The sequence below is a fragment of the Gymnoscopelus braueri genome, assembly GCF_963280865.1.
Source record: "Gymnoscopelus braueri genome assembly, chromosome: 7".
Lineage (NCBI taxonomy): Eukaryota > Metazoa > Chordata > Actinopteri > Myctophiformes > Myctophidae > Gymnoscopelus > Gymnoscopelus braueri.
Genome location: NC_137608.1, coordinates 16,442,748 through 16,457,555, shown reverse-complemented (window position 1 = coordinate 16,457,555; position 14,808 = coordinate 16,442,748). Strand labels below are relative to the sequence as shown.

Below are 14,808 nucleotides of genomic sequence, written 5' to 3'. Positions count from 1 at the left end.
CAATGATATGTGATGATATTTGATGTTGATACAATGATTAAACTTAATGCTTAAGACAATGTTAGTGCATATAGCTACATATTGACACAGGACACACTTCAGAAAAGTGCCCAGTGCTCCTCTAGGCCCTCTTTATTCACTCAACATAGGCTACATTGGTCATTCAGTCTGTGTGGTTGTTTTTATTTAGGTTATAGGGGACATAGGCAATAACAATGCCTCCATCTAGTGTACAAAGCATTGTATTACAACTTCAGATCCCTGAATTTCATCCTTCACTGCATACATGAAACCTTATGCATTGTTGAATTTAGTTGACTCAAGGCAAACAGTGCATTTGTAAAGCTGCATACTTATTTCTTCACCATCCCCAAAACGTTAAATTTGAAATTGAACATTATAAATCTAACGATTTGTTTTGCCTTATGGTAGCCTTGCCCTTAATACAAGATTGTCATATATAATATAACAGTCTTGGATGATCTTCAAACTTGTGTTTGCACTTTCTCCCTTATTAGTCCATACATCTACATAAACGTTCGGATTTCAAATATAAAGTGCTTACCTCATGGCCACGGCTGTTAGAATTATGTACGGGTCCTCAGAAGTACCCGTATCTTCCGTATTGTTCAATAAAAAACATTTGAATCCGATTGGTGGCCATTTTCTCATAGAGTAACAATCTATCAGAGTGCAATACACCTCCCAACCGATAAGATCGCGTATTGAAAGCATATGGAGAAAATGACCACCGATCGGATTAAAATGCTTTTTATTGAACAATACGTAAGATACGGGTACTTCTGAGGCCCCGGACATAATTATAACATCCGTGGCCATGGGGTAAGCACTTTATATTTGAAATCTGAACGTCTATGTAGATATACGGACGAATAAGGGAGAAAGTGTAAACAAGATGAAGATCATCCAAGAAGTGTGCTTATGATCCAAGGCTAGCCTTATGGCGGACATCCAGTCCAGATGCTCCTAACTGATGTAGGGTTTGGTTTAACTGCGACTGATTGTGGGAAACTACTGAGTAGATCGGGTGTGACTGTGTGTGCACTGCATCTGGCTGAAGAAGGTCACTGTGGACTCTTTCAGCACAGACAAGGGAGAACTGATGGACTCTTTGTTATTGGCAAGGATGGGACAAGAAACCACAGCTGCACCACGTGACCCACTCTCTCCATACATACATCCACAAGAGGGCCGAGGAGGAATGAGTCAGAGATTCCTTCACAAACAAAATGTCAAGCAAACTACTTAGCTGTTGTCAGTACGAGACAAACAAACTGGTTAGGATAGAAAGCATCAGGCTTGGCTCTCTGAAATGGACACTGAACGCAGTCATTTTGATGTTTATTTGGTGAGTACAGCCAGCACTAATGATTTCTCCTCATGCTGCAGCGAGGAACGCCTACACATCTTCATAGTGAGAACATAGTGAAATGAGAGCTACCAGCTTCTAAAAACTGTTAAGAAAACGACCTTATTTTAGCCCCATTCTCCATATTATGTCTATCTTTTAGTACCAATAAAACGATTTGGGAAAACCGCCTTTATGGTAATTTTGTCAGTTATACTCAGTGGTGTAAAGTACATTTACTCAAGTACTGTAAGTACAATTTTGAGGTACTTTTACTTATACTCCACTACACCTCAGAGACAAATATTGTACTTTTACTCCACTACAATTATTTGAAAACTTGGTTACTTAGATTTTGATTATTATTACAAAACATACATTAACCACTTCAGCCCTATATACATTTCGGCCATTTGAAAATAGCCGATCTACAAGCTTGTAGATCTGCTATTTTCAAAAGATTTTTATACATTTGAAAACTTGTGAAATGGGACATTCTGCATAATGAGTACTTTCTACTTTTAGTACTTTAAGTACATTTTGATACCAATACTTTTGTACTTTTACTCAAGTACATTTTGAATTCCGGACTTTTACCTGTAACAGAGTACTTCTACATTGCAGTATTGATGCTTTTTCTTAAGTAAAACATTTGAGTACTTTTTCCACCACTGGTTATATTTACATAGGCTACAAACAAATATAGCTTCAACACTATACATTATACATAGACTAGGTTTTTCTATTTTTATGCATGTAATTTAATCAATGTATTTTGCAGCCTGATGATGCTGTGGAATAAAAGCTATCAGGAATTTGACTTGGTGGTGAGTTCTGTCACCACTAAAGTGAAGGGAGTGGCCATGGTCAGCCTCCCAGGTGCTGATGATGTAGTCTGGGATGATGTAGACTACAGCGGTCCAGCACAGGTGAGTGACTGAAGGGGTGCTGTTAATGGGATGGTTTCATCTCTGGTGCTTGATTGGATGATGATGTCAACAGGATGGTTTCATCATTGAATATAATTATCTTTTTCCCCCCTACTTTTTAGGAGAAAAACTCATTTTTTGTGGTGACCAATGTCATTGTTACAAAGAACCAAAAGCAAGGAAAATGCCCAGAGGTACGTTTATATTATCATTATAATTATTATTACCATCATCATCATCATCATCATCATCATTATCACTACTAGTAGTAGTAGTCATTGCCAAATGTTCAGCCTAATTTGTACTTTGTCGCATGGCTGCGACACATCCTATTAGTGTTAGTTATTAATTGAGATCAGTGACTGAGATATGCCTCAACCATTGATCTCAAAGCCTGCTAATCTTTCAGCGGTGCTTACATTACAGGTGCCCCATCATGGCAAACTGACACTGTGTCGTACTGATAAAGACTGTGAGGAAGGAGCCTCTGACCACTATAGCCATGGTACAGTAACTACTGTTTGATTGCTTTAGTTGTATTATACCGTTGCCCCTTTGTTGAATTAGCTCCAGTTTTAGGACCCATTTGTACAAGATGAAGAGGAATCTGTCAGTGACATGTTGCAACTACTTTCACTTCTCTGTGAGAAAGGTGCCTGAGGTCATCACAGCCAGTTACTTCCCTACACGCCCTTTCAGCTTGTATCATGTCTTTCTTTGGTTGCAGTCAGTCAGTCAGCACCCATTAGTACAAAGCAGTTTAGCAAGCATTAATTCCAGTTGGCACCCATTTCAGTTTTTAGATGAAATTAAAAGAGCAGACCTTTTGCACAGAGAAGATCATCAACCAACTATCATAGACGAAAGGACTCCCACACATTGAACTTGTTCACTTGCAATTAAAATTGGGAACAACGTTCCGACACATCAGGTCATCATAACCTGATGATGAAGGTCTTTATACCACGTTGTTCCGAAATTAATGGTAGATGAATGCATTCTTTAAATGTAAGTGAAGCAGACAGTGTGCAGAGTGACCTTAAAGGAGTAGTTCACCCAAAAAAGCGATTTTTTTTTACCGGCGGAAAGATGCTAATGTATCCGGTAGGAAACTATTTTTTTAGGTGAACTACTCCTTTAATTGTAAGTAGAGAACATTGTGAATGATGTGCAGGTTACCAGTAGCGAGGACCACACACTCAGGCTATTGTTTTCCCTCTTCCAGGGACGCAGACTGGTTCATGCGTTAAATATGATGTGATGAGAAAGTCCTGTGAGGTGTCAGCATGGTGCCCCATAGAAGCCAAAACAAAACCCCCAAGGTAAACCTCAATCTAATCAACAACACATCACTCAAGTGTTTCTGTATTGCTACGTATGCTCAGATCTACACCATCATTAAATGAAGGGATTCATTGCAAAATGCTATTTTATTGCATTATTAATTGCACAAGATAAAAACATATAATATTTGTGTACGTAAAGAGTTAAAATCTCTACTCAACTCTCTACATAGGTATATGTTTTAGTTACTCTCCTAATGTTGACAAGGATGAGGCCGCACAGCTCTTAACCACGATGCAAAAGTTTATTAAAAGGTACAACCAACGTTTCGACAGTAAAGTCACGTTTCGACAGTAAAGTCAACCTGACGAAGACTTTACTGTTGAAACGTTGGTTGTAGCTTTTAATAAACTTTTGCATCGTAGCTAAGAGCTGTGCGGCCTCATCCTTGTCAACATTATTACCTGCCGTGGTCAGCACCTCATCAACACAGGTGTGCGCTCCCTCCTTTGTGTTTGCCTAGCAGTTCCTCTCCTAATGAAACAAACTTATAGCCACTGAAAAGGTTATTTTTACCCGGACTCTTTATCAAGAGATTGTCAAAACATAGAAATAAATGTATGTAACGGATGTTCCATTCATAACAACAATGTGCTCCCGTGTCAAACACGGAAGAGGAATTAATCACGTGACACGTTTTTTTGATATGACGATGCATTGGTTATGGTATCCATAGCAATAAGCATCATCGGCTGCCCCAGCAAAGTCTGTGACTGTGAACACGGAAGTAGGGCGCTTATGACCCATCTGTGAGTCAAAAGTATTTGTTTTACATTTAATGATGGAATGCAACACACTAACCAACAAACAAACAAACAAACAAACACACTGTCAAAGTGATTTTCCTTACATCTAGGCCTGCTCTTCTGGCTGCAGCTGAGAATTTCACAGTCCTTATAAAAAACAACATCAGATTCCCAGCATTTAACTTTATACGGTGAGTATACTTGGTTAGTGGTGTCATTTGAAAAGAAGCTTTGAGATTACTGGGTGGCAGTGGCTCAGGGGTGGAGTGGCCGGGTAGAGTGAACTGGAAACCGCAAGGTTCCCAGTTCGATCCCGGGCTCCCCCAGAATTAGTGTCGAAGTGTCCTTGAGCAAGACATAGAACCCCTAATTGCTCCCGATGAGCAGGTTGGTAACTTGCATGGTTTCCTCCACCATCGTTGTGTGAATGTGTGTGTGAATGGGTGAATGTAATGCACAATCTATGTAAAGCGCTTTGGATAAAAGCGCTATATAAATGCACCATTTACCATTTATTTACCATTAGAATCATAATATTAACTGTGATTTGGTGGTTGGGATATGAATAATCGATAATTTCAAGTGCCAGCTTTCTTCCTGTAATTTCTTAACAAAATGTATATTCAAAATCTGAATGTGAACATATGCCAAAGACGACGATACATAAAAAGCTGTATCTGTAAGCACATCATGGCTAAATAATGTATATTATAGCTGCAATATTCAACGCAACAATTAGATCAAATATTTGAATACTGAACCAGCCACGTCTTGCGTACCTATCTGTTGTGAATAACAAGAATGTCTTTGGACTTACAGAAGGAATATCCTCCCACACATGAATGACGCTTACCTGAAGGATTGTCAGAGGAGAAGTGATCCCCTGTGTCCCATCTTCAGACTTGGGGACATAGTACAAGAGGCCGGGGAGACCTTCTCACAGATGGCAGTGGAGGTGATTCTAATGTTGCTAGGAGACATGTGAAAACCCATGTCAACATACTTTCAGCTGTTCATACATACATTTAACATAATATATGATAATACATTAATAATGAATAATAACAAGACACGGTCTAATCACGACATGGCTTTCATGTGGGTCTTGGAAGTCATATTGATGACATCATGACAGTATAAGTTTATATGCAAACTTTCAATACATCAAAGAATAGTTCAAATTGCAGGTTGTCATGCGTCAAAAAAACACTTAAAATCCAGGCTGAGCGGAATTTAGATTTTGTCATGTAAACAAAGAAAGTAAAATAAATGCCAAGACTGTTTACCATTTATTTATGAAGAGTAGACGCTAAGCTGCAAGTTGTACAACGTCAACTAAACAAACCATTTAATGTTGTTGCTATAAATGATCCGAGGCCTGGCTCAGTCCTGAAAACGGTGTGGATCTCAAGTTGAAAGTATACAAATTGACTTATATCAACAGGAAGAACAAAAAGGGGGGTGGCTCTGTATGTTGATAAAAGACTAAATTAAAAGGTAGTGGGAAAACATGACTACTAATCTATCGATGATGTGATGCGCCGCATTATCATAGAAATCTGCTTGGAATTCTATTTTTTTTTATTGTTAGTTGTATATGCCGAACACCTGGATCCGACATTGAAATATTCAAGGATAATATGGAACAAATGTTGTCAAGTCAAAAGGTTACATTCATTTGCAGTGTAGATCTGTAAAATCTCAACAAACACAAAATGAACTCTAATAGATAACATATTCACATATAATATGGAAAACAACAGTCATCTGCCAGTTTTTGTGATTTATGACTGATAATATGAAATGTAAGCATGGCAATATGATTAAATACAGCAGAGTGAGTACAGAATAATCTAGTAATATAAAACTGGAACAAAAGTGTAGGAAGAAGGTCATGCTGACAAAATATTCAAATCATTATAGGACAATCACTGCAGTGCCCACTAAAGCAATACAACAGGAACTCAGGAAGCAAAAGGTTACGGATAGACCATGGATTAAGCAGTGGTGTAAAGAAACTAAGTACATTTACTTAAGTACTTTACTTAAGTACAATGTTGAGGTATTTTTACTTTACTGGAATATTTCCCATTTCAATACTTTTACTTCCACTCCACTACATCTCAGAGGCAAATATTGTACTTTTACTCCACTACAATTATTTGACAACTTACTACTTATTAAGTTACTACTTACTTTGTAGATTTTGATTATTATTACAAAACATGCATTAACCACTTCAGCCCTATGCATTTCGGCCATTTGAAAATAGCAGATTTACAAGCTCACAATGCGTCGCGAGTGTGAGCTTGTAGATCTGCTATTTTCAAAAGATTTTTATACACTTGAAAACTTGAAATGGGACATTCTGCACAATGAGTACTTTAACTTTTTTGGTACTTTAAGAACATTTTGTTGCCAATACTTTTATACTTTTACTCAAGTACATTTTGAATTCCAGATTTTTACTTGTAACTGAGTATTTCTACATTGCAGTATTGATACTTTTACTTAAGTAAAACATTTGAGTACTTTTTCCACCACTGGGATTAAGGGGTGTCACCGGCTCTCAGAAGGTGGGGGGGATGGACTTTTGGTGGACGCATGCAGCGCGCGTGCATGTGTCGCGTGGTTTTTGGGTGGATTTTGATTTTTTTAGTTTTTGGCTACTTTATTTCGGTTTTAGGATTAGGGTTAGGTTATTTAATTATTATTTTTGCCTGATTTTACCGATTTATTATCAAAACATTTATATATATATTGTTTTGCAAAATCGATTGGGTGGGCCAGCTTTCTATGTAGGTGGCCCACGGCCCACCCAGGCCCACCCATGGCTGCACCCCTGATACACATGATGAAAACAGAGCTATATTGTCCAATTTGACCATACTGTACAATACCAAAAACATTTTCAGATGGGGGTCCATGGCTAAAATCAAATGTATTAAAATATTTTGAAAATAGCAGATGTACAATCTCACAACGCGTCGCATCGCTTGTGAGCTTGTAGATCGGCTATTTTCAAATAGCCAAAGTTTAAATAGGGCTGAAGTGGTTTATGTATGTTTTGTCATAATAATTAAAATCTACAAAGAAACTAGTAGTGACTAAAGTTTTCAAATAATCGTAGTGGAGTAAAAGTATAATATTTGCCTCTGAGATGTATTGGAATAGAAGTAAAAGTATTGCAAATTGGAATACTCCGGTCAAGTAAAAAATACCTTAAAATTATACTCAAGTACAGTACTTTAGCACATGTGCTTACTTTCCACCGCCGTCATCATTAGATTAATTACTTACTCACCTTCTACAAAGATGACAAAAGGGAACACACTTTTGTTCCATAGCAGGCCCACATTGTCTTGGTTTCAGAGAGCATGGTGGTAAATATGAACTTTTGCCCCAAAGTCTTTATATTCCATAATGTCCCACATCCGTGTGTTGTTTACTTTTTACTCAAGCTAAACATGGAGTTTGACTGTTTGAGAACGTAGGCTTGACGTTAGTCAAGCGCCCCCCAGAAATCTGTTTCCTTTCAAAACGATGTGCATTTCAAAACAAGAGTTTTTTTAAATCTATACCTGGAATTTTATAATTCAACACATGTTTTATTTTGAAATACTACTGGAAATAGAAGTAGCCAGGTAGCCTAGTTGAAACTACACGCTATTGGGATGAAATCAGCAGCTTTATGTTATGGAGCGGGGAAATAAAGAAAAACAGCCAGACAAAAAGTGGGGGGTATGAAATCATGGATCTGTGAGAGTGAGGGTGTCGCGTCGTATGCACAGTGAATGGGCGTGACGCCCCTGTATGCCTGCTTAAATTGAATACTCTATAGACTCTAAGGAATGGGAGGACACTCACACAACCTGTGAGTCACACGCAAAGGCACCAGATGTCGTTCCTCTCAAGAGAATACGAGCTTTACCAGAAGTAATAGAAACTTTTTTTAAAGAAACCTTTCAACGTTTTGATGATTTTGTTTTAGTTTTTTTAATAGAATTATAAGAAACATCATCATTCATACTGTTATGCAATGATGTTTTCTAATAAAACTTGAACAAACTTGAAAGTTCATAAAATATAGAACTTTAGAGGCACAAAATAACTAACATAATGAGGATATGTTACAAGAAGGAACCTTACAATTAAATTAAATAGAAAAGAACAACAAAAACAGAGTTTATGCTAATAAACTCCAAATAGGCTTGTGCCGTTGGGCACAGGCCTATTTCGGAACAATGAGAGTCAGGAACGAACCCACCCACTTATGTGAGTCCTTGTTGTCAGAGTACTCTTTGTACCCGTTGTCAGATTACCCAGTGCTGTACTATGATGTCAGTACTATGATGTCATATTGATGACATCAGGGATATCCATATCCTCCTATATTAAAATTGGCTACTGGGAGGGAGGGGCCGGCCGGCAGACCACGGCCACGTCACTCTGACTCAGACATAACCATAAACAAACCAGATAAGCCCATATATATAGGCATGTCACTATGACTCTCAGACATAACCATAAACAAACCTGATACGCCCATACTGTATATATATAGTATACTGTAGGCATGTCCCTATGACTCAGACATAATCATAAACCCGATATGCCCATATATAGGCATATATGGAGATCTGGTTGTCCAGAGCCACAGATCCAACGGCGATGCCCATATATGGTCATGTGCATATATGGGACCGACCGACTTCAAACTCGGCGCATGCATTGGTCGGATTGGCAGTGCGACGTAGGTGTGAGATGGCCTGTTTTCTGAAAAACTAAATAAATCCAAAATGTTCACCTATAGTGGCCCCAAATAGCAACGCCAGAGATAGTCGTTAAGTGGTTGGTTGGAGCATGAAATTACAATGTGGTGGGTGTTCAAATTATACTATAAAAGGGGATCGAAGAGGTAATCATTTTATCCTCTGTTATTGCTGTCACCTTTCCAATATGGTGGTGCGTTGCTTATAACTGCATCCATAGTAACGAGTCTCAATTCTGTGACAGGCCTGTACAGTTGTAAAAGTAAGTAAAAGTGCTTAAATGTCAGCTGTCTAAAATGTATATGGGTGCCACGGTCTCCCTGATCCCCATGTACAGACACCTATTTCTAAAACAAGGTGTTGTGCTATTTTCACTATTGACCACAGGGAGGCGTCATTGGCATTCAAATCAACTGGGACTGCAGCCTTGACAGGTTTATGCAAAGATGTTCGCCTAAGTACTCATTACGACGGCTGGATCAGAAGGAAAGCAACAGAACTCTTTACCCTGGCCTCAACTTCAGGTGATGATCACACAGCTTATCTCCTAGATCAGTGGTTCTCAACCTGTGGGTCGGGACCCATTTGTCGGTCGCCAAACGATTTTTGTGGGTCGCGAGTAAATATATCCTATTTTTTTTTCCTACATTATTTCAAAAAGATTTTTTAAAGTTTAGACAAAAACATCACAACTTTTCATCAATTAAAAACACATTTTCAAAAGTATTTCATAAATAAAATCAGAACATCTAATTATTCCCATAAAAAAACTTTTAAGAAGTTGCGAAAATAGCTCAGACATAACCATAAACAAACCCGATATGCCATATATATATATAGGCATATATGAAGATCCGGTTGTCCAGAGCCACAGATGCAACGGCTCTGTGGCTCGTGCCGCGTTGTGATCTTGTAGATGTGCTATTTTGTATATACACACTATATTTTAACCTCACACACACACACACACACACACACACACACACACACACACACACACACACACACACACACACACACATACTGTATATATGTATATATATATATATATATACATATATAAAATTCTTTTTTTAAGAAGTCTTAACAAAATGATCTTAAATCTCACAACACGTCACATTGCAGGTCAGTATTTTAAGAATGATGTCTAAATGGTTTGTCGTTTTAAACCACTGCTTAATGCTCTCCAAACACTTAAGTGAGTTGCAGTATATATACACTCAGAGTTACATTACTGTGTTACTGTTTCATCACCAGGTTTGCAAGGTATAACTCTGTGAACGGAGTTGAGGAGCGCACATTATACAAAGCATTTGGAATCAGGTTTGACGTCATGGTGTTTGGAAAGGTATTGTATGTTCTGACAGAGATTCTAAGAATTTAAGCCTAATTTATGCTTTGTTGCATGGCGGTGTCATTCGTCATAAATAACTGATTTCCAAGCGATGAAAATCAGTTATTTACGACGAGTGACGAGTGATTTACTGCAGCGTGATGAAGTATAAATTAGACCTAAGAGTGCATTTTCTTCTTTTGCAGAAAAGCCACTTTCCACTGACAAGTCAGGGTGCTACTGTATGTTACCTGTATGCAGAACATAATGGCTTTCATTTATTTGCGCTTTTAGATTTAAAAGAACATAGTATCAAGGTGATAAAAAAAAGAAGAAATACACATTTATGCTGGAAGATACAAAAAAAAAACAGGGAATAATAAAAACATATAATAAAATAGAAAAAAAACGAATTAAATGTATAAGAAATAAGAATGACAATTACTTATAGGATAATCTGTGAAACATGTATTTAAACAACAGTATAGTACAGAAAACATACTCAGAAGTGTCTGATGAGAATGTCTAAGATAATGATGTGTCGCTATGTATTTCAATGACATGCTGATGTAACAAATCATATTTTCTGTCCTGTTTAGGCAGGAAGGTTCAGCTTTATCCAGATGATCATCTACATTGGATCAACACTGTCGTATTATGCCCTGGTGAGAGATGACATGACAAATTGACATGTTGTTGACAAAACAAAATGAATGTAAGCATGGCACGCTGGACATTTGTCAGGGAACACAAACACGGCACCACCGCTGTGGAGCAGAACAAGCAGACACACATCCTCCAGAATCAATAGACTGTTTTAAGGCTGTAAACAATAACACAGCTGCCCTGAACCTTCCAACCTTAGAGAACATCCGGTTAGCCAGCTAGCCTACAGAAAAGGCTCATAAAATGTTTCTTCAATTTGCCTAGTCTACCCGTTCCTATTGGTGTAAACGACGTACTGATTGTTGAGAAGAGCAACAATAAACTATTGAAACCATCTATATACTGTAATTGTCACAAGACACAATAAGCCAACCTTAGCTACATGGTAAAGATCATCAATGGTAGTGTACAGTATTACTATTGCAGTGAATCTTTAACTCTAAATCATATAATTACAAGTCATTACTTTTGTTAATATAAAAACATTCAGTTAAACTTAAAGAATAGAACAACAGCAACAACATGAAGTTGAAACAGTGGATTGTGCTTTTGTTCATGTCATGTCCGTTTTATACTTAGTCATATAATGCTGTCCTGTACCAAAAATAGCCGATCTAGAAGTATATTGGCTATTTTTGGCACGGGACGAATCAGTACCACTAAGTAACTTATATATCAGGCTTTGTGGTTCAGCTGAGAGCCACTGTGAACTAAATACCTCGAGCCCCATGTGTTTCCTCAGACCACTTTGTTCATTGACTGGCTGATTGGAACCAGCTGTTACACCATAGAGGCCAGACAAAACTACTCTGAGAAGAAAGTAGAGCCGGTCCATGACAAACAGCAGGTAATGAGATATATGATATCACCCTACCTGTGTGATTGTGCACATAATAGGACATGCTTATTATAATGACTAACTTAGGGTGAGTGGGTATAGAGACCATCTGGGAATCGTAATGTTGCTCGTTCGACCTTCGGTTCACCCAGTCTGCGTGTTGGAAGTGTCCCTGAGTAAGTATACATCTGCGACAGAAGCGCTGGTGCTCACGCATAACAAGGTGTTAGACGCTTCAATTTCCCATGTTGTCTTGAAGGTTGTGGGCAGTGCTGATTTTCTAGTGTGTGTGTGTGTGTGTTTCCTTTGACCTAAGTTGGAGTGGTTGGCTCACTGAAAGAACAATACAAGGGAAATTAATGCCTACCAAGTGGGGTCAACCATGGCACTTCTTTCCTATTGGTCATTGTTCACCAATGTTGAACTCCTGCCCTAATATGACGGCTAGCATCGGCATCTTCTGAGATTTGAAGCAGTAAAAGTAATTTCCCCTCCTCCGGGGACCAGAAAATACCCCCTTTCCTACCTTGAGTTGGTCATATTTTGGAGGTAATTAAATGGGCCCTCAAGCATTCATAGCCTCCAACCATTAAGAATCTGTTAATAAACATCCAATAAGAATTTGCATTACATAGCCATCCAATCAGCCATCAGTTGGTCGAATATTCGTGATGAAACGGTTAAACTGCCATGATGTGGTTTCGTTCTTCCACTATTCCAGTGCATACTTGCTGTGTCCTTTGTGGATGAGAATCATATCCGACTGGTGAGGAGATCCCAAAAGAAATGTTTACAAGACGTCAAGCCCATTTCCATACAGCAATACAAGGTTTGCACACAGATATTGAAGAGTGTTGTTCCAAAATGATACACTATAAAAAGATAGTTTAGTAATTAAATTAACATTTTCAAATATTTACAGTTATGCCTACTATGTTTACAGTTATGTATATATTTGTAATGCATTCAGATGATACTCTTAATCTAGAGGTTAACCAGAGATAAGACCTACACACTGTTGTAGTGTATTCAAAAACCTGAATCTGTCATAGATTAAAATTTGGTGTATTTATCGTGCTGTGAACCCAAGGAGGATGCAGGACGCCTAGCCATGGTGGGTAGGATACAACACGGACTCACCGTGGAAGAAAGCCAGCCCATGTCCCTTCCCACCCCTGTTCCCAACCCCAGCTCCAGCCCGGGGCCCAGTCGTCCAGCCTGGTGCAGATGTGGCTGCTGTGGGCACTCCGTCCTCCCCGAGGAACAGCTGTGCTGCAGGAACACCGACGGCCTCTGCATCACCTCGTCTCCTATTTTTGAGCAGGTAGTGATCCGTCGGTCCCTATTGGAGGCTATTGTTCTGTACCGTGACCCACTCTATCTGCCAGTAGAGGGCGTTAAGACGGACACCTTGCGCCACTGTGCGTACGGGCAGTACATCAGCTGGAGGTTTGGCGTCCCACCCACAGACGCCCACCCTGTCGTCCCCAGCTGTTGTGTGACGATGATCAGGAAGGAGTATTCCAGCCCAGGTGGGCAGTACAATGGATTCAGACCCACTGCAACTGCTTCGGCTTGAGGGCTTACTCTAATTAACAAACGGACAGCAATGAAGGGAATGCATCACTTACTGTGCCTGACTGTGCCAATGCAATCCTGTACAGTGTATTTAACTCTGAGAGTGTACAAACACTGAGGATTTTATTGTGTAGAGACTCATCCAGGAACTAAACTACTAACGTTGTGAACAGTTTAGATACAGTTTGACTTTGCTAACATATTAAGAAATGGTTTCACCCCATCAGGAATGTCCATCCATCATATGATGGTTATATAGATAGAGCATTGTATACCAAAATGTGATACGTTATTTGTTATGACCTATAACTTGGAATCAACTTTTTTTTATTTTTATTCACAGACAACTAGGACATGGCAGTTCACAAAACCCTAAAAGAATAATGTGAAATATGAATACTGCATATACAGCCTCATTGTTGTGATTTTCAGGGTGACAGAACAGTAGGGTATGAAACCAGATTGACCACATAAACCCTCCCTATCCTGTGCATATCATTATAGGCGAACATTTGGCGAAAATAGGTGAACATTTGGCAAAAGATTCTGATCTACAAGCTCGCACCACGTCACAACGTGATACATTGAGCTCGTAGATCTACTATTTTCACTATTTGAGATGCAATGAACTATATAGGGTTTAAGTGGTTAGTTACCATCAATTAGGCTGGATTCACTTTTTACACATAATAATAATGAAAATGGATGAGAGACAAACTGATCACAATCTGTAGGTGAGACAGACCCACCAGAGATCCATGAAAACATTTGACAAGAAACATTTGAGGGTGAACAAAACAAGTGAATTTGAAGTGGAATGTTTACAGATAAAAAAGAAAGAAAATTGAATGCCAAATTGGCACCCCAGACTAAAGAATAAAACCTCAAAATGGAAAGTATATTACCTAAAAAGCCTCATAGATCTTGAATAAATTCTTAAGCTTAATTTACAACCCATTGTGCGATAGTGTCACTTGCCAAAAAGAACAGACCTGTTCTTCTGTTCTTTTTGGCAAGTGACATCGTTGTACTATGGGGTATAAATTAGGCTTGAGTCTGAATATTAGAATAATCCTGGTTTCATCACGGCCAAGCTCTCGTATGTCTCCTTGAGTCTCACCTCTACGTGAACCCTGCAGCATAAGATGAGTTAACTGCTGAGGGGAAGACATTTTGTATGTGAAGAATTCATATTGAACAGGTTCAGGCTGTGGAAGCTAGGAGAGGCCATGG

At 38.8% G+C, this 14,808-nt stretch overlaps 1 protein-coding gene across 1 annotated transcript; it reads left to right on the top strand.

Annotated features, from left to right (window-relative positions):
• The first annotated feature begins 180 nt into the window (after positions 1-180).
• Positions 181-14,419, top strand: p2rx7 (purinergic receptor P2X, ligand-gated ion channel, 7). The gene is made up of 13 exons (XM_080434354.1): positions 181-1,369; positions 2,151-2,298; positions 2,421-2,492; positions 2,725-2,803; positions 3,524-3,620; positions 4,499-4,579; positions 5,208-5,343; positions 9,548-9,684; positions 10,418-10,508; positions 11,093-11,158; positions 11,902-12,006; positions 12,719-12,826; positions 13,088-14,419. The coding sequence occupies exons 1-13, from the start codon at positions 1,251-1,253 to the stop codon at positions 13,574-13,576; spliced, it is 1,728 nt and encodes a 575-aa protein (XP_080290480.1). The 5' UTR covers positions 181-1,250; the 3' UTR covers positions 13,577-14,419.
• Positions 14,420-14,808: the final 389 nt, after the last annotated feature.